Raw genomic sequence first — 27,521 nt, 5'->3', positions numbered from 1 at the left:
GTTCTGAGCTATTTGTCCCCTGTAACAAGTTTCTTGAATTACTACTATGTCAGGTTTATATTAACTATACTATTCTCTTAGAGCCTTAGTGAATTTTGGGCTCATAGCCCCTCTCGAATTTCAGGATAGAATTATCATCTTAACCAAAAAGAGTAATAGAATTCCTATAAAAAAAGTCCAGGAACTCAGCTCTTAGGGTGCTGAAACAGATCTAGGCCATCTGGGCAATGTGGGCTTCCTCATGAACCTGGGCCATGTAGGCTTCGTCATTTTCCTAGGCTATGACCACCTCCGTTCCTTATCCCATAATTTCATACAAATCTGACCCTGAGAAGTTGGGCCTCATGGGTCAAGTGGTTCAGGGCCCATTGCTATGTCCAATTGATCCATTGATATTTCTCCCAACAAGGTTTCTTTTGGGTTATTATCTACCATAATTTTCATTGGACTGACAATTGGGCTAGTTGTATGAAGGAATGTCTTATCTAAATTGGGCTTGTTGATTATCTTATTATTGGCGGAAAGATATTCAAAGAGTGTTCTTTTATGAGTAAAAATGTTCCTTTTGGGGTATGAGTTATGACGTTATCGGCCATCTTAGTGGAGTACGGATTTTGTCCTAGTTCATTTGCTCTTACTTTTTTCATTTGGATGCTTGTAAGGAAAGCTTTTAGGCTCTTTTCTGGCTCTCTTTTAGGCTCCTATATTTGTCTATCGCTGGCATGATGATTCCGACTAATAAGCTCGTCATTATCATGATTTGCCAGTACATCGTACTGAGATTATCCCCCACTATCTCTCTTTCAACCTTGTCCCCCTTATTCTTCCTTCCACTATTGTCCTTGGTAGCCATTTGTCTCCTTGTCCTTTTCTATTTCTGGACAATCATCCATTTCCTAAATGCCTGACTATCTGACATTATGCTTTTATCCTTGTCTTTTCCACTTCCTTCCTTCAAAATGCGTTCCACCGATGTTTGCATCCCTCTCCCACTAGCACCTGTTGACGGCGGGTGGTCTCTATGCGCTGTGTCATCTTCTTTTTGGTGCACTTCTTGCCTCTTCTTTGTCCAGCTTTCGTTTGCATGGCCGAATCTTTCACATGCAAAAGATATCATGTGGAGCCTCTCATACTCAATGTAATAGCTACATTCATTTACTAAATATCTGGCATTCAGGGATTTGTTCAAATCAAGCTCTACACATAACCTCGCAAACTTGTCCCTAGACTAATTCGCTATATTCATATCTACTTTAAGCGTCTTTTCTACCTGATTCCCTACAATCCAAGAAATTTCTTATCGTAGTATTCAATGGGGAGGTCAGGTAGTCGTATCCAGGCTGCAATCTTGTTAATTTTCGTCCCAAAGAGGTTGAAATTTGGAGTCCGGTATCTGGTCGTCAGATAGTGATCTAATAGCAACCACGAGCCTCCCTCCATATGTGCGAGTAATCCTCTCCATATGAGACACTTTTGCCCTGGAATTTGACTATGAGTGCATGTTTTCAGGACTGCTCCAGCCTTCTCAGCTCTATTGACATCAATGGTTATCATTCCATTTTCCAATCTCTTAGTAAGATGGCTGGATAGCTTTTTCTTCACGTCTTTCTCTCCTACGAACTTCCCTTTGAACTTGGCTCATTTCAATCACCTCCATAAGATCCTATAGGTTCTCTGTATCTGAGTCTTCTTCTGAGGAGTCATTCCCGTCACTTGATTCCTCTTAATCTTACTCTAGCTCAGCGCTACCCCTCATCACGAGATCAGCATAGGATCTGCCTTTTCCGTTGGCTCTAGTGAACCTTGTTTTGTCAATCATTCAGTCCTCCTCTCTCCCTACTCTAGGAGTCTCTCCTCCGTATCCCCATTTGTCATTCCTGAGCTTTTTCTTGCTCCGATGAAGTTAGTCAACTTCTTCAATGGATGTCGTTTTGAAATCGACGGTCTGCATGACTTTTTTTTTTACTTTCGCATAAACTTGTGGTGCTTTGGTTTAATTAATTATGGGATAAGTACGATTTTGGTCCCTAACGTTGAGGGCCAGAATCGAAATCGTCCCTCTTGTAATTTTCGACTTAAAATCGTCATTAAAGTTTTTTTTTCATATTAAAATCGTCCTTTTTATTTTTTTTGGACAAAAATACCCTCACCACTACTAACATAATTACTTCCTCCTAAACCACCACCACCAACACCACAACCTCCACCAACACCAACATACACCACCACCAGCACCACCAATACTACCACCAATACCACCACCAACGCTGCCGCCGTCCCCCTTCCCGTCTTCCCTTCCCAGCACCCCCACCCCCACCCTGCGTCACCCCCCCTCTCTGTCTCCCCTTCCCAGCACCCCTACCCCCACCCCGCGTCACCCCCATCCCCTGTCTTCCCTTCCCAGCACCCCCCCACTCCCACCCCGCGTCACCCCCCTCCCCGTCTTCCCTTCCCAGCACCCCACTCCCACCCCCTCCCCCCATCCCCGCCTCCCCTTCCCCCCACCCCCAAACAGAAACAGAAACGGAGAAACAGAAACTCAAGTAACAAATTAACAAACTCAAAACAGAGAAACACAAAGCCAAATCAGAAATTCAAAGCACAAAGAAGAGATCTGGACAAAAGAGAGGCAGCGGCGGGACGGCGAGACTGCGGCGGCGGGACGGCGGCTTCCCTTCCCCCTTCATCGTCATCATCATCAGAGTTCTGGAGGAGGCGGCAGCGACGACGAGATCACGGCGGCGACCACGGACCCTCCCCGGCGCCGTCCCCATTCCCCCTTCCCCTCTTCCCTTCCCCTCCCCTCCCCCTTCGTATACCCTTTTCTTCTTCCACCCCCCAACGCGTTTTTACGCGTTTTTTTTTTTTTTAATTTTATAATTTTTATTATTAAAATAGGAATAGGGGTAGTTTAGGAATAAAACAAAAAAATTTATTAAAAAGGACGATTTTAATACAAAAAAAAACTTTAATGACGATTTTAAGTCGAAAATTACAAGAAGGACGATTTTGATTCTGGCCCTCAACGTTAGGACCAAAATCGTACTTATCCCATTAATTATTATTCTTATCATCTCAAGTAAAATTTTGTTTGTTAACAAATGACACTGAAACTCACTGTGGGCGTACTACCTGGCTGGCCAATAAAGAATGGGCCAACTATATTGATTTGTATCGTGGTTTTGGTAGATGGGCTCATATCTTCTTCTTTTTTAAAATAAAACTTTATATACATTTTCAACTTAATGTCTAATAATAACGTAATCTATTAACTAAGTTGTTGATGGAATGATTAGCTCACTTGTCTCCTTAATCAAATATCCAGAGTTTAAATTTCACTTTATATATACAATATTTAATTGGTCTTCGATAAAACGAATTATCCTTTGGCTTGTCGAGAGAGATACCATGAAAAAATAATAAACAAACTACTACAACTACTATTATTAGTATGTATCATAAAATAAAGAAAAAATTTCACTCCCTTTTTCTAAGAGATGCTAAAATGACACTCAAATTTTTTCTATTTATAAAATATATTTTTTTTCTTATAATTTTTTTAAAAAATCTCCTCTTTAACTTATTTAAAATTTTGTGTTAACTAATGTCAACTTTATCTATTTTTTTTAAAAAATAAATTATATTTTACAAAAATATCTTGTAACAAAAATTTTATTTTTTGTGATTAAATTTTGTATACCAAAATATCATTTAACAAATTATTTTTCTAATGATTAAATTATATTTTTATTAAAATATCCTTCAAAATATTTTGTAATGATTAAATTATGATGTCAATGCATATTAATTTTACATTAAATTAAAAAATTCTTCCTGAGACTAATAGAAAAAAAAATATTAAACCAAACTTGCAAAACCATGTTTAATAATATGCATTGATATCATGATATTAACAGTAAAACATGCAAAAAAATTGTTGTTAAAAAATTTTTGGTTAAATTATAATTTAGTAACTAAAAAATTATTAAAAGGTATCTTAGTAAAAAATAATTTAATCATTAAAAAATATTTTGAAGAATATTTTCGTAAAAATGTAATTTAGCCACTAGAAAAATAATTTGTTAAAAGATATTTTGGTAAACAAAATTTAATTATAAAAAATTAAATTTTTGATAAAGGGTATTTTTGTAAAAAAATAATTTATTTTTCTTAAAAAATAAATAAAGTTGACTATAGTTAATACAAAAAATTTCAAATGAATTAAAGAAGAGGTTTTTACAAATTATACGAAAAAAAATATACTTTTTATAAATAGAGAGAAAAAAATAAAAGTGTCATTTTAGTATCTCTTTAAAAAAGGAGTAAAATTTTCTCTAAAATAAAAGGAAGTGGTTTTTTAATATAACTAAACAAATACTCATTTAGTCACCAAACAACTTTTAAAAGTCACCAACAAAAAAAAATACTCATTTAACAGTAAGTAATGTTAGACAAAAAAAAATAGTGTCAATAACTACTTTAAAGATGACTACTTTTAAAAATCAAGGTTAAATTTTTTCGCTCTACTATTGGATCAATTATCTTGTATGGGACAAATATCTTGTATGGGACAAAATATTAGGTATGAAAATGAACATAAAAACATAAATTTAGTGGGTGCTTCAAAAGATAAATACTAATACTTGAAGAGATAAAAATAAGAAAAAAATAACTATTTGTACCTATAAACTTTACGAACGCTGACAAAAATATCCATTAAACAAAAAATTAACGTTATACTTATAAAAGATAGATTTTATGTGACAAAAATATAAAAACCTAACATTTTGATGTCTTTTTAATAAAATTTTCAAATTATCCATAAATCAACAAAAAATTAAAATTTGAATGCTTTTGTCACACAACCTATTTTCATGGGTATAACATTAATTTCCTTGTTTGATGAGTATTTTTATTAATGTTCGTAAAATTTATGAGTACGAATAATTGTTTTTCCACAAAATATTTAGTGGATATAAAAAAAAAAAGTTAAAGTGATGTCTATTATTAAAAAGATAGTAAAATCTCACCTTAGGTTATTTGACCATATTGAAAAAGATTAGGACAACATCAAGAAGATAAATAAAATGAAATGATAATATGATAGTTAAGAGCAGAGACATATAAAAAGACTCTAAATAAGTTGATGAAAAGTGATAGAAACATAAATGGATTGAATACTGACAATCTGACATGATTCATAACAAATCGTCTGATTTATATGAACAAAAATATTTTTCAATTGGGTATTTGCACTCCCAAGAACATTTTACAAGTAAACACTTTTCAAAAATCGTATTTTGTTCTTCCGCTTGCTAAAATGAGGCACAACATATCTGGGATATCAAGAGAAGAGGAATAAAAATTCCAAGACTCGAGCATTAATCGTTTTCTTGATCCTTTAAAATGAACAACCTGCGAATCATAAACACAGGGATAAATTAGGGTTAAAATCTCACAAGACAATGTAGATATTTTTCTAAAACACCAAATGAAGTGCATTCAGATACATCACCGAAATGGTAGATAAAAAATATCTTTCCTTTTCCCCAGTAAATTACCATTTTGACTCACAAAATATTAGTTCACTACTCTCTCATGGTACTCGAAACTCGAAAGATCGATTTAACTTGACAAATCGACCAAAGTGAGAACCGATTTGTTAGCAAACTAAAATTCTGAGGGCTAATTTAACTGTTAACATAATCTTTTGCGTACCTAGTGATAATTATCAATTTTTAAGGATACCGAATCATACAAGGATTAAAATGGTGATTTATTCTGGGAAAAAAAAGAGACGGGGGCGGGGTGAACCACCAGCTTGATCCTTAAAGGATCTACAAATCAACCCCCAAAAGACTTGTTATTTTTTTTTAAAAAGTATTAATGAAAAGACATTTTAAGGACTAATTACTATATTAACCATTCTGATAACACATGAGAATATAACATCTTTCTGAGTCTCTAAAATAATGGCATTTTAATCTTTTGGGGCTCAAAGTGGTGCTTAACTCTTTTCAATGGCCGTCTCAAGAAACATTGATTATAAGCTGTTTCGAACTCGAAATATACAAAGCACATTTAAGTCTGAAATATACCTTGACGTCCAATGGCATGCCACGAAACTGTCCAGCACCCTCTGGCGGAGTCCAATTGTACATGGCACAAGGTAAGAACAATACTTTAGTACCGCGAATGTCTTCGGTGAAAGCAACAGTTTTGGAAAACCTGTTGGCATCAAATTGAGGTTTGGACTTCACAACCGAAGCAAGCGCCAACTGATCTCCAAGCATCCGTGAAGCTTTCATGTATTCCATGCGGTAAACTCTCAAAACATCTTGTAGAAAAAGCTTTGCCCTTCATATATTATGAAATTAGAGGGAGGAATTAGGAAAATGGAAGAGCTACTGATTTTCAAACATGCAAATGGAAGAAAAATGATCAGCAAAACAATGAGAAAATAGAAGATCATGAAATTGATGGTACTATTAATTAACTTGCAAGGGGGGAAAGAAGCATATCAAAAGTATTAATTAACTTGCAAGGGGGGTAAGAAGCATATCAAAAGTATTTGCTGGTATAAACTTTTACATGTAATATCAAAGCATATCATGAAATTGATGGTACTATTAATTAACTTGCAAGGGGGGAAAGAAGCATATCAAAAGTATTTGCTGGTATAAACTTTTACATGTAATATCAAAACTCCTCAGTCCTCACTATTTTCCATCTTTTAAAATGACTTCGGTAGCATTAATGAAAACAGCAGAATGCTAGCATAAATGGTAGAGTTTAAGTTTGATTAATTCTTCATAGGAATCATTCATAAGCAATCTCCGAACAAATGTTTTAGCAGAATTGAGTCAGATCTTTAAACGTTCATCTAACCGCTTAAGCTTTTATAGGAGTTTCTCCTTAACAAGTCTAATGTAGTCAAAGAGAAAATAAATCATCATAAACAAGAGGCGCTATATGATTTATTTAGTGTGAACCTAATTACACCAACAGTTTATGGAAACCATGTCCAAAACAAAAACAATACCAGTGTTTTTCATGTTTGAGAAAACCTGAAACTACCAAGAGATGTGTTACAGGACATGTATTGTGAGTTCAACAGACAAACGATCTACTGGAAATTCTTTATTTTTGCAATTAAAGTGAAACTATAGAGACAAGATTGGTCATGATTTATTAAATATTTGATTTTTAATAAAAGAACTAAAAGGGTATCATTTGATCCATACAAGCAACCCCGTTATGTGGAATAAAGCATGGAGGTTATATATGAAGTAAATGTAGTTAAATGAAAATCACATACAGTCCAATTTGTTTACCTTAAAATTGCATCAGGAGTACCCCTGACTGCAATGAATCCCGAATTTATCGGTTGTCCCTTGTTGTTCCTAAATGTTAGAGCCAAGTCAAAATTCGGATGGTCATGAAAAATCTGCCCTAAATCATCAACCACTGCCATATCAGAATCGGTGAAGATGTAGTGAGTGATATTCCCTGGCCTCTGAGAAAGCATCTTATGCCGTGAATCCAAAAAGGCCTGTAAAGAAGGAAAAGACAATATCTTACCCTTAAGAGCTACATCATAAATTCTTATTATGTTAAATGACAAAAGAACAGTATGATGTGACTATATAATTGGAATATCAAACAGAAAGAATGACAAAGATAACAGAACCATTGGTCTATTTTTGTGCATGAGATTGCAGCCACTGGCAAATTTATAAAGTAATAATTTTAATTAGATTACAAAGACACATAAGGAGAAATGTTCAAAATAAACTCATACAGATGATCAACTAGTTTTATTCAAAATATTTTCTATACAGCAACGTGATCTTACAATATAAGACCTGATCCTTTGGAGCATCAATTTGTCTCGTGAATATTCACCTTGTATAGGATAAAGGGTAACTTGGCTTCTCTGTACTGAGAAGTCAGACTTCGGATCCGTGAGAATAATCACATTGCTCCGGGGCATTGCCACCTGCAGATGTCATCCATACCAAACGTTGAAGAAATTATTCCTAATATAGTTGTATCGCAATATATGCTTAAAGGAAAATGACAATAACAATACACTTCAATAAGTTAGACGCCCAAATATTTTGATCAACCTTTGATATAAGTAGATCGAAGAAAAAAGTATGCAACATAGCATGACTTTTGCTTGATGGTTAGAACAAATCAGACATAAAAAGTCAGAAAGGCTAGATCAAAGAATTATAGGATTGTCTAGGCACTATTTAATCTTTCAAGCTACAAAGTTACATTATGATTCATCTTCCAAGCTCACTCCTAGTATTAGTTCCATTTAATGAACTCCAAAAGTATAAAATTATAGAAAAAGATGAAGGACTTCATCAATCTGCTAGGTAACAGATAATGTACAGGCCACAATAAGCAAAAACAATAAATTTCTTTTGATACAGTGAAGTAAAGTTTTATTCAATAATTACCTTAATGAAGTTAATGAAGGCATTCAGCACGGCCATTGACCTCTCAACCTTATTATATGAAGCACTGCCAACTTCTGTTTTTATTGCTTTATCATCTGCAGTATTGACTGAGGAATTATAAATTGTAAAAACAGTGACAAATGCAACACTATCCTCCAAAGATGATCTTCCGTTAGAACCATGTGTTCTGTTAAGAGCCTTTGTTCCTGTAAATTGTTAACATGTAAAAGACAACACTAGAATTATGAACATCTGAAGTAATGTAACCAAGTTAATAAATGATATGAAAGTAGTGAATATAATCTTGACTTGTAAACATAAAAAAATCAGCAAAAGGAAATTGTAATTATCCAGATATCATTACATATATCATTAAACCGTAAAAGTGATTCATTTGTCTCTGATGGAAAAGTCAACCTTGGGGAGAGATTTCATGACAGACATGGATCTATCCAAAACAATATAATTACAAATTGGCTACTACCTGATAAACTGCTATTTAAAAAAATCATTTGGCCAATGGTCTAAAATCCAAGTACCATGTGAAGTATACATACAATTTTGCATTTCAATACCCAATTCACAAGTAGATTTTACAAGTAGCCCTATTCTAGATAATATAAGTTCCAAGACAGACATATATGGAGTTACATGTTTTTGAATCAAAGCATATAAGGAAATGAGACAAATAAACGTAGATACCTTGGCATTGCAATCGATTAGATAAGCCTTGTCCAGCCGCAGGACCAAGAACCAGATGATCAAATTTTTTATTAAGTTTCTCGGGAGGTTCCATCGTTTGTGAACTCTGCTGCAACTCCTTCACTGAAAAAAGCATGAAGTTTACTTATAAAGCACACTTGAAAGCAGAAAGACTAATAAAAAGGAAAGAAGGTATTACCCACCAGAAAATAGATGAGTAAGCAATAAAATTAGAGGAAGACCAAAAAGAAAACGGTGCCATCCCCTCATCCTTTTCATGCCCGATAGATGTAGAATACAATTTTAACGGAAACAGGAACAAGGAAGAAACTAAGATAGGTCCCGCAACCACTTGCGTCTCAGCTGCATAAATGATAAAAAAGAATTCAGGATCACGCTTGACACGAAAACAAAATGTAGATGGAGGGGAAAAAGAAGTAAATCAATTTTTTTCATTAAAAAGGCATGCAGTTCAACCACCCAAATAAAAGAGAAAAATAATAGAGGGCAGTTTGGTGCTATAAGGGTCCTGGTATGTGGGAGTCCAAGGAAGGGTTTCGCTGAAAGAAAAATGCATATGAAAAATGTGTGATTTAACAAATTTTGAAAAATATCATGGGCAAATAACAAGTGAATTACTTCAGTTAGCTCCACCAGAATAGCAAAAGCCTTTTGCTAGTTTAAAATGACTACGCTGTCTTCATGTGATAACCAAAAAGAACAAGAAATTACTATTGAACATTTGATTGGGTGTTGGTAGCAACACTGAAATTGCAAAGAAACTTAAAATCAGGTCTCCTAAGTTCCAAACATTTGATGGGGTGTTCAAAGTAACACTTGTTTATTGTAGTATTAGTGTCAACTAAAGTTGCATAAATATTATAGAAGTCAAATCCATGCAAGTTGATCCTGAACTGGAAATCAATGTCTTTCAAAAGAACAAATCTTAACAAGGCATTTTGAATGGTTGAAATTTAAAACCAACCTGAAACTGCAAAGAAAGTTACCATATGTTCCATGAGCATTTGATACCCTACCCAACTTGCTCTTCATTACAAGTTTGTGACTGGTGTAGAATTAGTGTCAACTAATGCAAAATTGCAAGATTTACATATTTAGAAAAATGTATAAATATTAAGAACATAAAGTTTATACAACTGAACTCAAAGTTGAAAGCAACATCTTTCATAGGAACACATCTTTTATATTCGTACTTGATGGGGTGTTGAAAGGAAGGCCTTAAATTGCCAAGAAACTTAATTGCAATAATCATAGGATACAAAAGCAGCCAATCCTTACACCAACTACATTTAACTTTCCTGCTACAATCACAGCCAAGTGAAGTGCAAATTTGCAAATTGCAATCAATGACTACTTTAGATTCAATAGCTAAGCTTCAATCTGTGAATTATCCTTCAACTCAACTTGTCTATGATGTTTCTGAGTCTTAGTCATGAGGTGAATGTACCTAAATCTCATACCCATTAATGGATGCTTCCTAATCAAGACATCCTTTCTATAAGCTTCCCTAAGCACAACTGTCTGAGTCCTAATCTTATTGGAAATGTAAAATATGCCAGGGTGATGAACCAAAGCCTTCTTAAATCTTGAGTCCAACCCCAAACACTCTCCATAACAAAGTAAGTTCCCTCGCTCTGTCTTCTTTGACACTAGAAGACAGAGCAACTCATGCAAAATTGCCACTATCCACTTCTCTGCCAGGTCACTACTTAGATCAAGATGAAATGCATCTTCATATGGGGAAATATAAGGTAATTTTTGCCAATTCTCAACCCAACTCTTCACTCTCTTTTCAAGATCAAAACCTTTTGGATAAAACATGGGAAATGAAATATCATGTCTTCTTTTGTCTCCACAATAGTCCAAGCTCATTGCCCTCTTCTCCAAGTCAGAGACAGAGAGCTCTTTTCTCCAAGAAACAAGCTCTAAAGCAAGCATTTCTTTTCCGGATGATGGATCTTCGATGCTACAAACATCAAAATAATCAGGGTAATCGGCCAAAAGAGTCTTAACATAATCATGAGGAAGACCCAGATCCCATTTTAGCTTATCAATTACATAAAGTGGCAATTTTCCCATACCAGCAAGCATCAGAAGCCTTGCAATCCTATGAACAAAGTCTACACGGTTAATGGGACAATTGTAGATATCCATTTCTTCTTTGTGTAGGCATAAAGCATGAGGTGTGAGCTTAACATGTGGAGGGAAGCCACGATCTGGTTGGAATTGCATGAAAATACAATGATACTTGTCTATAAATTTGGTGGTTGTCATGGAAAGGTTAAGGGGATCTTTCAACAGAGAAGCATTGTATAAGGAGAGGGATTTGGAAGTAGATGAAACTATTTCATTCTTGAAGGAAACGACCTGTTTAAGATCTTTCTCTTTAAGGATTGCATTATCAAGATACAAGTCCCGAACCCATTTGACCTTTGCATTCACAAAAGTCCTAACAAGGATGAACTGACGAGGAAGTTTGGAGGGGAGAGCCATGAATGACCAGCTCACTACCCTGTAAAGTAAAACACTCTGTCACCAGGGTCCAATTCTTCAATAGACTTCAAAACTTACACAGCTAAACTCAAAAACTTTAACACAATATAAAGTTGACCAAAGAACAAAACGTCCAGCACAAACTTTTGTGCCATTCAACTATGTTCTATTTTAATAGAATGCTATAGCATTGCCTAATCCATGTAACCCGCACCACCCACTGGAATAACACTTAATTGTTTTTGTCAACTATGTTCAGTTAAAGCAACAACGTGTAAGTCTTGTGATACCCTAATCTACTCAAATTGTGTAAACATAACCTACAGAAGAATTCTCAAATTATAGGAAAATTGCAACCGGTGAAGGGAGAGACCAAGTCAAGCCGTAAGGGTCATATGTGTAGTTGAAACATTTGAATCTAGGACGGATTCTATTACAAGTAGGTTACACGATAAAATATTCAGTATCACAGTTAGCAACACCACAACATCACCTTCCCAATGCAGCAAACAGAGACGAGATACTTTCCTTACTCTGTTCACCAAAAATACACAACGCGAAAATTCCAAAGTACAGATTTAAAAAAAAAAAGGGTCCAGACTTCATATAGAATGCTTCCAATTGTGGACTGCCTTAGGCAATATCACTGACACAACGGCATAGGACAGCAATTGCAGTGTGAACTGAAATCACATGAATTGCCAAAATGTAACTCAAGGCCAAAGTCAATTAGTCACTTATATTTTACAAATGCAAAGAAGACAGAGATCAAATTCGAAGTTCACACATCACAGCAAATGCAAACATTCCATATTTCTATTTTTCTAAGCTTCCTCAACAACCAAAAATTGATCACCAAGCAAGAATGAAAAGTTCAAACTAGAAGAGAGGAGATCGGCGAAGAGATCTGACCGGCGGCGAGAGAGAGTACAGAGGAAGTGACCGAGACTGGGTGAGCAGAGAGCACAACAGCGACGGAGAGAGGCGCATAATACCGGAGGGGAGCAGATCGGCGATGAGGTCACAGGTTGCAGCCTCGCTGGAGAGACATTACATAGCTGCAGCAACGGTGAAGAGAGAAGACATAGCAGCAGCCTCAGTGAAGAGGTGGGAGTGATTCTGGACAAAGAAGTGGGCTGCCGTTCGGTGTTAGGGAAGATTAGGGATTTGGAAGACTGGTAAGTGAATCGGAAATGGGTTGTGGGCTTGTGGCACAGAGGTGTCAGGTGATTTTCTTGATAATTTTCTAATCTGGTATGCGTAGCGTAACATTTTTTTAATCAAACATTTTAATACTTAATTTGCCTAATTTTAAAATTTTCAATTTATTCAATACGATTCTAATTTATAATTCGTGATTCAATTATAATTATAATTACTAAAATATTTTTTTAATTCGTTTTTAAAATATTTTTTAATTAAATTAGTCATTTAAAAATTAAAATTTAATCATATTTGTCGTTCAGTCACTTTCTTAATAATTTTCTTTAAAAATTAATGTTGTTAAACGTTGCTCGACAACATATATATTATTATCTAGTCAACGAACTATAACTCAAATGACATCATCTCTCCAGTTCGAGTTTCACTTGTAACTTTGGAAAAAAAACATATGTATTATCTACCATGTCTAATTAGACATTGATTAAATATGTTTATAAAAATTTATTAATTTAGTCATTTTTTCCAATTACATAAACTCTATTCTGGATATGATTTAGCGATTAAATTGATAAATTTTTAAAAACATATTTGACCAATGTCCAATTAGACGTGTTAAGGGTCATATATACTATCAGTTAATGTTCGGTTGCTCGGAATTCCGGACAGATTGGAGTGGTGCTTCGGGTGAAGTGGGGGGAACCAGCTTGGGTTTGAGTCTGCACACGGACCGGTGACCTTCTGAACTCTTCGAGAAGTGAGGGGTGCCACCTGCAAAGACACTCCGACGTCTAAGTCAGAGAGTTTGCAGGCGACTATGAGAATAGTAAAAATGATGGTAGCGTACCTTGGGGGAGGGTAGGGTCCTCCCCCTTTATATCTTGTCAGTGGGGTGGGTCCCAAGAGGGCAGACCCACATTTCTGGATCCTTCCTTGCTCCAGCTGTCAGATAGCTGGCTCCCTGGATGAGAGGTACCCGGGTCAAGGTCCGGGCGTGTGATGCCCATAGACCGGCCATCCGGGTCGGGTGAGGGCGCATGCTGAACCGGGTTGGCCACGAGGCCAGTTGGGCTGGACCACAACACTTAACATTTTACATCATTAATACTTGATGAAAAATGTGAGTTCAAGAATAAATATGATTAAATTTTAATCTTTAATGGATCAATTTGATTAAAAAGAATTTTAGAGATAAATTTAAAAAGGTATTATCTTTTTAGAACTAATTTAAATATTAACCCTTATTTTATATAATCATTAAAAATTTTAGAGAAATTATTGTCGATCCATCTCAGCATGTGATTAACAATTTTATAATAAAAATAAGGTCAAAAATCAATTATAAATTAAAATACTAAACTAAAAATTAAATTGAATAAATTAAAATTTTGTTGACTAAATTAAAGTACGAGTATCATTTCAAAAATGGATCTAATGTTAAATCAAAATCAAATACTTAAAATTTATTCGTATTTTTATTGTCGTTAATATAAAAAATAATTATTTATCCTAACATGTTACCCAACGATTAAATATAGGTATAAAAATTTTAAATACACCTAATTAAAATTAACGAGGTAAATATCAAATCGATACCAGAAAGATTTTGGCACTAACAAAATAGTATCTGACTTTTGTTATTGACAAAATAATCCCCAAAAGCTTTTAAAATTTGACAAAATCACCCCTAACATGAAAAGATGACGTCACCTTGAACGGAAAATACTAACGTGGCTGTCGGAAGAGAGCTTTGACGGTGGTAGAGAGCTCCGGCGACGTTAAAACCACCACTAATCCCTCCTCCCCCTCCTCCTCCTCCTCCTCCTCCTACTCTTCCTTCCCACCACCATCCCATTCTTCTTCTTCTTCTTCTTCTTCTTCTTCTTCTTCTTCTTCTTCTTCTTCTTCTCCGACACTGGCGAGGGAGGCAGGACGCATGCGACGGCGACGCAAGAGAGTACGACCCACTGTGGCGTAATGGAGGAGGGTGACACGTTTTCTCATGGCCGTTCTTCACTTTCGAATCTCTGTTCTCCTCTCGCATCAACTGCTGCGCGCCACTTCCACCACCACCAACTATATCTCCAAACCCTCTTCTTTCCCTCTCTTCCACAACTACAACTCTCCAATCCCTAAGCCACAACAGCACCAACACTTGTCTCTCTTCTCCTTTTCCGATTACGACAAAAACCACGTGAAGAGTGTGGCGTTACTGGAATCTATGATGACCTCGAAGCCTCCCGCCTCTGCTACCTCGCACCCCACACTCTCCAGCATCGCGGTTAAGAAGGTGCCGGCTCGACCAGCTCTTCAACCTTTTCTTCGCATGCGTCCTCTTTTGCTGGCACTGAAGAAGAAGAAGAATAATGGGTTGGTGGTGGGAAGGAGGAGGAGGAGGAGGGGTTGGTGGTGCTTTTTAACGTCGCCGGAGCTCTCTGCCACCGTCGGAGCTCTCTTCCAACGGCCACGTTAGTATTTTTCGTTCACTGTGACGTCATCTTTTCATGTTAGGGGTGATTTTGTCAAATTTTAAAATCTTTCGAGAACTATTTTGTCAATAACAAAAGTCAAGTACCATTTTTTCAGCGCCAGAATCTTTTGGGTACCAATTTGGTAGCATTTGGTAAGAGGTACTAGAAGAATTCAGTATTTTCTTTGGTGGCTGGAACTAAAATTTTAGTCTCTATCCTTAAAATTTCAGTTCTTTCAGTACTTCTAAAATATAAGGACACAAGAGATGGGGACTGAAATTTAAATAATATTTTATTCCTAAAATATCCTCATTCAAAATTTCATATTCTAAGTCTACCCTTCACTCCCAACTCTATCACATCTCTCACCCCACCATCACACCTCTATCATCATTGAAGCATAATCACCACATCTTTGTCATCACCAAATTTTACCACAACAACAATAATAATTCCAAAAACAACAACAATCTTGTCAACATATATCAAAATCAAATTTATCAATATATATCAAAATCAAAATCACCAACTCATAACAAAGAGATTTTAACATTAGAATAAAAAAAGAGAAGAATAGCGGGAGAGATTGAGGCGGCGCAAAACTGGAACTAAGACGACGCGACGAGCACAGCAGAAAACAGAAGCAACACGGCGGACCCAAACGCGACGGCACAGTCCAACAGAAGTAGCACAACACGCCACAAAATTGTAGCTCGAGAGAACTAGAGAAAGCACGGCATGACAGCATTCGAACAAGGCGATACAGCGTGGAGAGAGCGCGACAAAGAGAGCGTGTGAGAAAGGAAAAGAGCGTGCGACACAATAGAACAACACAATGTGAAAAAAGAAAAACTGCTAAGAAAGAAAGAACAAAAACTGCTAGAAGAGAAAGAGAAATTGCCAAAAGAGAATAGAAAAAGAAAGCTACTAAGTAGGAATGCCAAAACTTTCTGAGACGTGGGGAATCTTGCGGAGACTGTTCCGAATAAAAATCTGACTGTGAAAATTTTTTCTTACAAAGATAGAGACGGGAGACCAAATCCTTCTGAAGCAAGCGTGAGAACCTAAGCGGAGATCCACCCCGTCCCCACTAATTTTCAAAATTCATAAATTTACTTAATTGTCCTTATTAGTTGATTTTTCATATATGTTTTTTAATCATTTCACATGTCATATATATATATATATATATATATATATATATAATATGAATTTAACTAACATCTACCCTAAAAATACATAATAAATTTATTATTAGTAAAAAATTTAAATATTTTTATTTAATAAATATAAAATAAATACGTTTAAAACTTAAATTTTTTATATATTTAATAAAAAAAATTTATTTTATAATCTTAATATAATAAATAAATCTTAATTTAATTTTATAACTTTTACATTAAATATAATATAAAACTTAATTCAGTGCTCGTGTCGGTCACTGCCTCCCTTCCAATTCTCGGGCATAAAAATTTCTTCTCTATTTTATTTCCACCTGTTCCTGCTAATGTTCATACTTCATTGTCCATCGATGAATTTCACAGTTCTAATGCCAAAAAACAAAAAACAAACAAAAACACACACACAAAAATACTGAAGTACTAAGATTACACCTACTGAATTTTGTTATGGACCAAATTATACAGAGAAGAAAAAGTCAAATCCTTTAGGCAAATTATATAAAAAAAAGTCTCGTTCATAACGAAATTGCATCTCTTGGGTAGAAAGTTAAGTATTCTAGACACAATTTTGGAAGAGAAAATTCGGTGTGTCATAAATATGAATAAATAATGGCATTTTAAAAACTCCCATCTCTGCATTTTCACTAAGTGATTTTTTTTTTTTTTTGCATTATAATATTTTTTCAATAAAGAAAATTTGATTGAAAATAGTCTACCGTTCGTAAATTAAAAGAAGAAGAATAATAAATCTACACAATACCAACCTAAATCAAATATAGAAGCCAGATAAACAATATGAATCCTTGAAAGAGCTTTTGCTTCTATCTCAAGCACTCTCTATGAACGGAAGAAATGAAACCGTTCGTTCCTTTGAGAATTTGACTTGAGCCGCCTCCGTCACTCGTCCGCCAGCTCCATTGCCACTTTCCCTCTTCCCCTGTTTCAATTCCTTTCCAGCCGCTCCCAACATTCCAAACCAAATGCTCTTCCACAACCCTCTTCGTCACTCACTATCTCCCTTACTTTTCACACTCAAACAAAAACCCACTCCTACATTCTCATTCTCCCTTCTTCATCACCACCACCGCTTCTCTTCTTCCTGGCTCTCCCTTCGCGGAAACCCCCTCATTAAATGGCCAACCCTCCCAATCCCTCAACACCCTCCCAATCCCAAACCCCAATCCTCCGAACCCCAACCCCACTCCAATTTCTCAACGCGCGATTTCTCCGCAATTGTCGATATATTCGCCGACTCTTCAATCTCTCCCGGACCGCTCCTCCATGCGGAACTGGATCGCTCCGGGATTGAACCGGGTTCAGAGCTACTGCTCGCCATGTTTGACCGTTTCGGTTCGTCGCCCAAGCTGCTTCACTCGCTGTTCCTGTGGGCCGAGAAGCAACCCGGGTTCAGACCTAATTCGAAGCTGTTCGACGCTGTGGTCAACGCTCTCGCTAAGTCCAGGGAGTTTGACTCCGCTTGGACGCTGATTCTTCATCACATCGATGATGGAAACGACGAGGGAGAAGCTTTGGTTTCCGTTGCCACCTTCAGTATCATGATTCGACGCTATGCACGTGCAGGTTAAAAAAAACCCGAATATTTTCCGTTTATGTTTTCGTACGTTTCAATCTGAATCTATGAAAGAATAAGATAATAATGTTGATAGTTTGCGAGTGAGAATTTTAACTCTTAGGAAAGTATAGAGAAATGGTTTAATTTTAACTTAAAAGAATGAAAATTTTCAGGTATGGTGCAACCTGCAATTCGTACATTTGAGTTTGCAAGAAAGCACAATTCAATTATAGATTCTGAGTCAGAATTGAGTTTATTTGACATATTGTTGGATTCACTTTGCAAAGAAGGGTCTGTTAGGGCAGCTCACGAGTATTTATGTCTAAGAAAGAAGATGAACCAGGGTTGGGTTCCTTCGATTCGGGCTTATAACATAATGTTAAATGGATGGTTTCGGTCAAGGAAACTCAAACACGGTGAGAGACTTTGGGAGGAGATGAAGAAGGAGAATGTAAGACCAACTGTTGTGACATATGGTACCCTTATCGAAGGGTATTGTAGAATGCGTCGAGTTGAAAAGGCGCTAGAGATGGTTGGCGACATGATCAAAGAAGGAATTGCACCAAATGCAATAGTGTATAATCCGATAATTGATGCATTGGCAGAAGCTGGGAGATTTAAAGAGGCCTTGGGGATGATGGAACGATTTCATGTTTTAGAAATTGGCCCTACCGAATCGACATATAATTCTCTGGTGAAGGGGTTTTGTAAGGCAGGAGATCTTGTAGGTGCTAGTAAGATTCTTAAAATGATGATAAGTAGGGGTTTCCTTCCAAGCTCCACCACCTATAATTACTTCTTTAGATACTTCTCAAGATGCGGGAAGATTGAGGAAGGGATGAACTTGTATACCAAGATCATCCAGTCCGGTTATACGCCTGATCGGCTAACATACCATCTTTTGGTGAAGATGTTATGTGAAGAGGAAAGGTTAGACTTGGCAGTTCGAGTTAGCAAGGAAATGAGACATAAAGGATTGGACATGGACTTGGCTACAAGTACCATGTTAGTTCATTTGCTATGCAAAATGCGTAGGTTGGAAGAGGCTTTTGCTGAATTCGAGGACATGATACGAAGGGGTATAGTTCCTCAGTACCTTACTTTCCAGAGACTGAATGCGGAGTTAAAGAAACAGGGTATGAATGAAGTGGCACAAAAGCTTCGCAATTTGATGTCTTCCATTCCCCATTCTACCAGCTTCCCAAATACTTACAGCGAAGACAACAATGATGCGCGTGCAAGAAGGAATTCTATAATTCAGAAGGCCCAAGCATTTTCTGATATGTTGAAAAACTGTAACGACCCTCGAGAACTCGAAAAGTATAAATGTTCTTCTGAAAATGATGTCTCAAGTGCGAACGGTTTGATAGAGGATATTGAGAGAAAGATAAGTGCCAAACGCACATCTTCTGTGATCTGATCTCGTCATCAACCGGGAGCAAAACCAAACTGACTGTGCGAATGAGAATCAGTTCGCATCTGAGCACTGAACCACATTACATAATGAGGGACATATCCAGAACAAAACGCAAAATATCTGCTCTGCATTAGTCAGCAGTAAGTGGTTAAGTAAACTGATTTAGAGATGTCTATATAATTAGGATTTGGATATTCTAATGTGACCTTGTCATCTTTGCATTTTTACCTTTCATTCGATTGCTCCAGAAAAATGAAATTAAAATGAGAAACAATAAATGGTGAAGATACTTGTCTTGGTCATTTTTAAAATGAGAGGATCCAAATTCATATAATTATGTGTAAAGCCTTGGTGTTCTGATGCAGAGCGCATGGCTGCAGAATATATGGAGCAAGTGAATTGCAGGAATATCAATAAGGAAGAACAAAATGGTGACCAAAACTAGCCCAAAGAGGATCATGTCTTCAATGATTTTGTTCTGAATGGTGGGAATATTCAATCTTAGGCAGGGTGCTTCGATGAAGAAAGTTGGACCATTTTGTCATCCCAACACTAAAAGTTGTCAATATTTTTACAACAGCGAGAGGAAGTTATATATATATAAGGAAATCACCCAAAAATGCAAAAATTTAGGCGGGAGACAAAAATAATCCCGAAGGAAAAAGAAATGGAAACAAGTGGAAAGTTTTAAGATCATGTCAACTTCGCAGTTGCCGCTCTAAGCATTGATGTTTGCTATCTAGTTGTTTCTGCTAACATAGATGTATTTATTTCACATTTGGTCATTTTGTCACATTTTTTTTCCAAGAGTGTTTTTTGTCGTTTTCACCTTTTGAAATTAATTTTCTTAGCAACTAAAGTTTTGAAAATATTTTGGTAGTTTATTTATTTTTCTTTCTAAGGCTAAGCTATTATTATTAAAAGAATGTGACAAAAGAACTATTTTTATAGCTCAATCCCTTTGTTTGTAATAAGTTAATTCGCAGAGACGTAGATACGCATGAAAAAGTTGTAATATATATACGTTTTAAAAATATAAATAATTTTAGTTTATTAAATTATATATCTATTGATGTTTTAAAATAATATTTGGAATATTTAATTAGTGTAGTTGATCTTGGTGGGAGAATCCGACACCGTTTTGTTGATATTATTTTTTTATTTAATTAAAAAAATATATAACATAATTTAATAGCTGTTAGATTGTTAAAATTATTAAAAATTAATTATTTGTATAAAATATATATTAAATATGTAAATCACAATAAATAAAAAAATATATATACAAATATATATTAGTTACTGATTAATTTTTTTATATATACTTAACATTTTTATAAACATATATTACATACAAGGTTAATTATTTAACAGTGTGAATCAATATATAAGCCTTAAACTTGATAAACGTATACTATTTAAATTCATAAAGTTTTAATTAATATTTTACTTTGTTAATAAAAATAATTACAAAGAATTGCCATATCACGATAAATAAAATTAAAGACATTACCCGTGAAAATTTATATTGAGCATATATTAACAAGAAATAAAAAATACTTTTATAGATTAGACCTTAAACTCTAATTTTTTTTATTAATCAAATATAATTATGCAAACTTAACAAATAAAAAAAAAATACGTACGTACATAACAAGACTCATATAAGATAAACTATAACCCTAAAATCCTAATTAATAGGATAACAATTTTTAATTTAAATTCTTTAAAAAAATTATTAGTAAAGTAATAAATAAAATACCATAAATATTGATTCTTATTCTAAAATTCAATATAATTCATAGACTTATTTCAAATACCTTAACATTCACAAGAATGTATAATACGCATGTTCTTCCTTCATATGAACTTGTAGCAATGATGGAATTTCGAAGTATTTGTTGCATATACTACAATTACTTGGATTATAAGTAACTGGATTGTGAGACTTGCTCTTATGGGCGCGCAAATTTTTTGAAGTTGAAAACTTTTTATCACATTGATCACACTCGTATTTCTTCTCTTGATCAGACATGATGAACAATATTCAATATTCAAGTAAGAAAAATATGTAGAATAAAATAGTAAAATAAATAATAAGAATGTATTGAACAACTATTATAGTATAGTAGGTATATATAGAAGAATTTGTATGGTTTAAAACAAGTGTTATATTTAATTTTTTAGTATTTGATTCACTTTCCTTATTTGAAGATATTCTTAAAAAATATAATATACATACATAAAAACAATGAGGATGAGATATAAATAAATGTAATCTTATACAAATTTTGTAATATTAAAATTGAGAAATATCACTCAAGAATCATTAGTTATGATGATATATGATTGATTGAGGAAGAAAAAACAACAGCAATAAAAATCAATATTAAAAAATTCTGAAATGTTAAATCAGTAAATAAATTGAATAAATTATATTGAAGGCTAATAATGAGAGCAAACAATTAAAATAATAGTAAAATCATAAAAAAAATCATATCTAAAATATACTAATATACTTTTTTATTTGAAATGAATATCAAAAGATATATTTAAAGAAAATTTAACTTGGTTATGTGTATTTTAGGATAATAACGTTTATTCATATATATATATATTTGGAATGTAGATTAAATTTTTTTAATAAAGATTTTATAAGGATAATATATCAACCAAAATATGTTTATATTGTTTATCTGCAGTTTATACCTTCACATTTGAGTATTTGACTCATTTTTTTATAGAGTTATATTTTTTTTCTAAAAATTTAGGATTTAATCCAAAGCTGAACAAAAACAAAAGAGTAATATTTTTTTTTTTATTATAATGTAGAAATTCTTTTAGAATTATTAGGCTATGACCCATGACTAAGTCCAAACCTAGTAGTATAGGTTAATAATAAACTAACCCAAAAAATAATTTATCACAAAAATTTTGATAAAACACAACCGCTAGTAACTTGAGATGAATGTAAGAGAGTTATGAGTTACTCTGATTCTAACAATCCCAAAGTCAATTCGACCCAATTACATATTTATTGGTTTTGATTTTTTTTTTTTTCACGTATTGTTAAAACATGAACAAATAATAATAATAATAATGATAATATCTATTATCTATCTATTATATTATATATCTCTAATTTTATAACTAAAATATGCTACATATCACTTTTTTTTTATTATAATTAGAATTAAAATTTTTTCTCCAAAATTAAGAAAATTTTCTCTCTTTCTTACTAATTTTACAACCAAAATGTGTCACATGTCACTCTCTCGCTGTAATTGAAATCAAATATTTCCCTCCAAAATTAAAGAGTTCTCCCCTCCTCCCTCTTCCTTTCTCTATTTCTTTCATTCCTTCAACCGCTCTATCTATTTTATATATCATTATCAATATCAATGACTAATTACTAATTTGACAATTAAAATGTATAACATAACATTTTTTAATTGTATTAAAATTAAAATTAAAATATTAAAATTGAAATTAAAATATACATATATCATGTATCATATATGGTGAATTCTATGAAATAAAAAAAAAGATTTTTCTATATGTGTATATTTGTGTTGTCAAAAGGATATAATGATAATTGACAAGTATTTAAAAAGAGAGTAGTTAAAAAGACACAATTTGACATGTTGCAGGTGAAATGTAATATATTTTATCTTATGTAACATATAAATGATGTATTGATTAAATAGGCTAATTATATTTATGTTAATTAGTTATTAAAAATAATGTTAGACCTGATATGATTTTTTTTATTTTTAAACTTTTTGAATGTCCACTCTCTCTCCCCAGATCACAGTAACAACTAAAAAAAAATTTTGAACCAATAAATCTAAACTAAAATTAATATAAACAAATCTAAGTTAATAATTTTTCTTCCAAGTCATGTTACTTGTCCTCCCCGTCGCCTTTGTCTTCATGTTCCACTGCATTTTTTTTTCCTACTCTAGTCACTCTCTTCCTTATTCCCTCTACCAACTTTCCCTCCTCTACTAGAATCCGTCTTTGTCTCACGGGTTTCATGGCATTTGTGTCACGCTTGGATATGCTTCGTTTTAGTTGTCTCCACTACCCACCACTACCAGATCTACTCCAGTTACCCTTTTCTTTATGAGTTATGCTACATGTACACCAAAATCAGCTATCAGTATAAAATATATGTTGGAATATAAATACACATTGAAAATAAATTAAATCACACATGTATTTATACACAAATATATTGGTGGCTGATTTTAGTGGCTAATTTTGGCATACAAATAGTATTTTTGTTTCTTTATTAGTGTCTTAACAATTAAACGGACTACAAGTATTCATGTGTATCTGTGTCTGCGATATAGACAGCGTTTGGTTGCTATCTATATCTTTCTAAGACATGGACACGGTGATACACGTCCTCTGTTTTGTTGAATGAGACACAAATTTAATGGACACGGTAGGACATAGATGGACATAAATACATAAAATTTGTGTACCACCTTTAAATTGAGACACTAAGACATAAACACAAGACACTAATTTTTTTTCTTTTTAATCCTTGAATAATTTTTAAATTTCAATTTTAACCCTAAACCCTAATAATGTTTCTTCCTCTCTCTCCCTCCCTCTTCCCTCTTTCCTCCTCTATCTTCTTCTGCCACTCCCTTTTTCTCCTGTCACTCCTCCCTCTACCACTCTAATGCGTGAGTATCTTTCCTATCTTTTCCTAGTGAATTTGCATTTTAATTGTTAAGTTCAATTAAGATTTAAATACTTTTTAGTCACTATGAATGCTACTTTGAGTTGTGTGCAAATTCTGTTTATTTTAGGTAGCATTCGGATGGATTTGACAGAATTTTTGTAGAAGAAGAGAAGAAAGTGAACGATGCTGTCAACCCTAACCTCCTTGCACTCCAACAGACATAACTTGAGCTACAAAGGTACAATTGACATGATTTCAGTGGCATTGGAAAGCTAACTTCTAGAGTTTTCCAATAATATATAATAGTATACACTTCTTCTCCAGCATACTCGGCCATACTGGCGCCTAACTTGGCTTTCCCCAAGTTAGGCGCCGAAAGAACAAAGCTTCAACTACTTGCTGCCAGGGTGGCACCTAACTTCAGAATTCTGAAGTTAGGCGCCAAGACAAAAGGGACGCCTCCAAGCCACGTTGCCATAGTGGCACCTAACTTAAAATTTTTCAAGTTAGGCGCCCGTTTAAGCTCAACCAATGGTCCCCACGCCAACTAAAGCAAGCAACGAAGATATTATTTAATTTTGATTAAAACTTTATTTTAATTACAAATAGGAAAAGATATTATTTAGTTTTAGAAAATATATTTTACATTAATTAGGATTAGATATAAAAGGAGAAGAGATATTGACCTAGGGTTTTTCTTCTTCTCCCCAACTTTTCTTCTCTCTTACCTCATTCCGCACTTTACAATTTTTTAGAATCCTTGTTTTCTCTCTGAACCATAAGCAACTAAACATCCACTGTTAAGGTTAGGAGCTCTGTTTATTGTATGGATTAATACTATTACCCTTCTATTTTAATTACTGTTTTGATTTCAATTTCAAGAATTTGTTTTCGTTCTTCATCTTATGAATTTGGGTGGAATGAAAGTATGACCCTTATTCTATTTGAGTTCTTGTGAATCTCGGGAGAGTTATCTCTAGAGGATTGTCTCGCTTGAACAACAGGCTCGATTGTAGTTCTCTAGAGAGTCTCACTTGAACAACAACTTAAAAACAAATTATCCTAAATCACTAATTATCTAGACTTAACGGGATACGCGACATATAATCCTCTTATATTTGGATAATTAGGGTTTCTGTGGCACATAAACTAGTTTTGAACTTAACCCTCTAATCGGAATCAAGTGACCAAGGAATTGGAAGTTGATGAAGGTTAGAGGAGACTAAAAAGGTCCAAAAAATTAGGGTTTAGTCACATATAGTTTGTCATGAATTGAATTTTGCATGATTAAAGTAGTTGATAAGAAAAGTTAATCCGAAAAATAAACATATCTAAAACCTTAACTGTTTTACTCATATATTTCACAACTCATTTACTGCTTGCTTTCTGATTTTCTGAATCTACGGTATAATGCAATTGAGGCCCAAACACCCTTTCTGCTTGCCTAACTAAGTAAATCACTCCATCATTGTTGTTTAGTCCATCAATTCTTGTATGATCGACCCTCATTCACTTGAGGTACTACTTGGTACGACCCGATACAATTGCCGGTTAGTTTGTGGGTTATAAATTTCGCACTAGCCACCACTGCTACCGCCACTCTTTGCCACTATTAAGGTGTAAGCTAGCTTCTCCATTGGCGGATAAATATTGTGCAGTAAATAATGATAACGATAATGATAATAATGTGCCGTAAATAAAGTATTAGATCCTCTTAATTTTTTTCTCATTTAAAAGAATAAAATGTAATATTTTATCATATATTTTATAAATAAAATAAAAATATATTAAAAAATAAAAAATTATATTTTATATTTTTAATTAAAAAATTAAAATGATTCATTTTTTATTAATAGTCTTTAGTTGATCAAATTAAAAAATACCATAGATAATACAAAAAAAAAGCTTTGTTCTAAGTAAAATGACAATTAGATGTTAATTTTTACGGTTAAAATACGTATAAAATTAATTAAGCTCATCATTAATTGTAAAATAGAAAGTATTATTGTTTATATTTGACTAAAAAATATTAATTTTATAATACTACATAATTAAAGGAGGAAAAGAACCAAGTCAATAAGTGGGTGGATATATTCATATGGACAAAAGTTTGCATTTCACAAAAAAAAAATACAATAATATTAGAGAACCACCCTTATTCAACCAATAATTTAATTTCGGAGAAGAAAGTAGTATTTATTTTTAGCGATTAGTAGTTAGAGAACAAAAATGGTAATTTTGAAACACAAAATTTCAATTATTTTAATATTTTTAAAAAATGAGAATATAAGAAACTAAAAATTTTTAAAATAGAAATTAAAAATTTAATAATATTTTTTTAATAATTAAGATCTTAAAAATATTTTAGTAAATATTTTTATTTCATTTTCATATTATCTTAAACTAAATAGGATATTAGGATATATCGTAATCTTATACACTTTATCCTAAATATATTATAAAAATTTAATTTAATCTTGGTCTTTGTCTCCCTTCAAAATGCAGCCTAATGAATTGACCAAAAAAAAAAAAGTAATAAAACAAAAATAAAAGCCATATTTTTATTAAAATTATGTTTTATTTTTTCTCTCAACATTACAACTTTATTCACCACCGGTAACAACGTACTACCACTCTCAATTTCCATTGTCGGTAACCCTAAATTTTAAATTATAAATTTTATATTTTAAGTTAGTTTCACTTTTTTTGTTTTCAAATATTTTTTTAGTTGATTTTTTTATGTTTTTATTATTTTTAATTTTAGTTTATTTTTTTAATTATCAATTATTAACTATTTTATTGGTGAAAAAGTGTTGACACCAATAATTTTTCTGTAATAATTTATGTTAAAATTTGTTTTTCATAATATAATACTAAAAATTTTATGATCAGTTGTATTTTATTTGGTGAATTTTACCCATCATTCTTAAAATATTATGTAAAATATTTTTTATGATATGTCACATCTTACTTGAATATTTATTTTTAATTTGAGTTATTATCTTAATCATAGATTATATTGTAATTAAATTTTTAAAAAGGGTAAATGTATAATTTATTAAAAAAATTAGAAACTATTTTTTTTTTAATTTTTCAAATTTTCTTCTTTTTTGTTTTCTCTCAATGTCATTCAGCAACTCTTCCTCACCAGTCAGCCTCTTCTGAAGTCCAGAAGTCACAATTGCCAGCTCCCCTGATTCGTCTCGTTAGCTCCGGTGCGTCTCTAACACTGTGCCGTCGCGTCTGTGGCTCTCCTGCTCTGCGTCATTGCATCTCTTTGTTCCGGTGTGTCTCTCATCGTCGCGTCCTCGTCTATCGCTCTTGTCACTCCTGAC

At 33.6% G+C, this 27,521-nt stretch overlaps 3 protein-coding genes across 5 annotated transcripts; 1 reads left to right on the top strand and 2 right to left on the bottom strand.

The window, feature by feature from the left end:
- Window positions 1–5,133: 5,133 nt before the first annotated feature.
- LOC107605122 (polyphosphatidylinositol phosphatase) lies at window positions 5,134–12,741 on the bottom strand. Of its 2 annotated transcripts, XM_016306878.3 has the most exons (9): window positions 12,600–12,736; window positions 10,159–10,260; window positions 9,377–9,536; window positions 9,174–9,296; window positions 8,472–8,677; window positions 7,856–7,999; window positions 7,335–7,552; window positions 6,099–6,357; window positions 5,134–5,415 (listed from the first exon to the last, which is right to left on the bottom strand). In XM_016306878.3, the coding sequence occupies exons 3-9, from the start codon at window positions 9,450–9,452 to the stop codon at window positions 5,287–5,289; spliced, it is 1,155 nt and encodes a 384-aa protein (XP_016162364.1). In that variant the 5' UTR covers window positions 9,453–9,536; window positions 10,159–10,260; window positions 12,600–12,736; the 3' UTR covers window positions 5,134–5,286. The 2 variants fall into 2 exon arrangements, with proteins under 2 accessions (XP_016162364.1, XP_016162362.1); XM_016306876.3 differs by lacking the exon at window positions 10,159–10,260 and having other exon boundaries at window positions 12,600–12,741.
- Window positions 10,285–12,734, bottom strand: LOC148563041 (Ubiquitin carboxyl-terminal hydrolase family protein). The gene is made up of 2 exons (XM_088489753.1): window positions 12,600–12,734; window positions 10,285–11,706 (listed from the first exon to the last, which is right to left on the bottom strand). The coding sequence occupies exon 2, from the start codon at window positions 11,685–11,687 to the stop codon at window positions 10,563–10,565; it is 1,125 nt and encodes a 374-aa protein (XP_088345879.1). The 5' UTR covers window positions 11,688–11,706; window positions 12,600–12,734; the 3' UTR covers window positions 10,285–10,562.
- Window positions 12,742–17,275: 4,534 nt separating the features above from the next.
- LOC107605125 (uncharacterized) lies at window positions 17,276–20,417 on the top strand. 2 transcript variants are annotated; one of them, XR_015885797.1, is made up of 3 exons: window positions 17,276–18,081; window positions 18,247–19,630; window positions 19,856–20,417. XR_015885797.1 is itself a non-coding variant. In XM_088489752.1 (2 exons), the coding sequence occupies exons 1-2, from the start codon at window positions 17,481–17,483 to the stop codon at window positions 19,491–19,493; spliced, it is 1,848 nt and encodes a 615-aa protein (XP_088345878.1). In that variant the 5' UTR covers window positions 17,340–17,480; the 3' UTR covers window positions 19,494–19,775. The 2 variants fall into 2 exon arrangements, 1 of the variants encoding a protein (XP_088345878.1); XM_088489752.1 differs by lacking the exon at window positions 19,856–20,417 and having other exon boundaries at window positions 17,340–18,081; window positions 18,247–19,775.
- Window positions 20,418–27,521: the final 7,104 nt, after the last annotated feature.

Source organism: Arachis ipaensis, chromosome B6 (assembly GCF_059453495.1).
Source record: "Arachis ipaensis isolate K30076 ecotype BB chromosome B6, ASM5945349v1, whole genome shotgun sequence".
NCBI classification, from domain to species: Eukaryota; Viridiplantae; Streptophyta; class Magnoliopsida; order Fabales; family Fabaceae; genus Arachis; species Arachis ipaensis.
This window is presented reverse-complemented; position numbering and strand designations above follow the sequence as displayed.

Excerpts from the sequence above, each read along its gene's own strand:
- LOC107605122 (XM_016306876.3), bottom strand. The coding sequence starts at position 9,452 with ATGAAAAGGATGAGGGGATGGCACCGTTTTCTTTTTGGTCTTCCTCTA. Across the intron at positions 7,553-7,855 it reads AAAGGATCAGGTCTTATATT|GCCTTTTTGGATTCACGGCA; the intron begins GTAAGATCACGT and ends CCTTCTTTACAG. Across the intron at positions 5,416-6,098 it reads GCATGCCATTGGACGTCAAG|GTTGTTCATTTTAAAGGATC; the intron begins GTATATTTCAGA and ends TATGATTCGCAG.
- LOC148563041 (XM_088489753.1), bottom strand. The coding sequence starts at position 11,687 with ATGGCTCTCCCCTCCAAACTTCCTCGTCAGTTCATCCTTGTTAGGACT.
- LOC107605125 (XM_088489752.1), top strand. The coding sequence starts at position 17,481 with ATGCTCTTCCACAACCCTCTTCGTCACTCACTATCTCCCTTACTTTTC. Across the intron at positions 18,082-18,246 it reads TCGACGCTATGCACGTGCAG|GTATGGTGCAACCTGCAATT; the intron begins GTTAAAAAAAAC and ends GAAAATTTTCAG.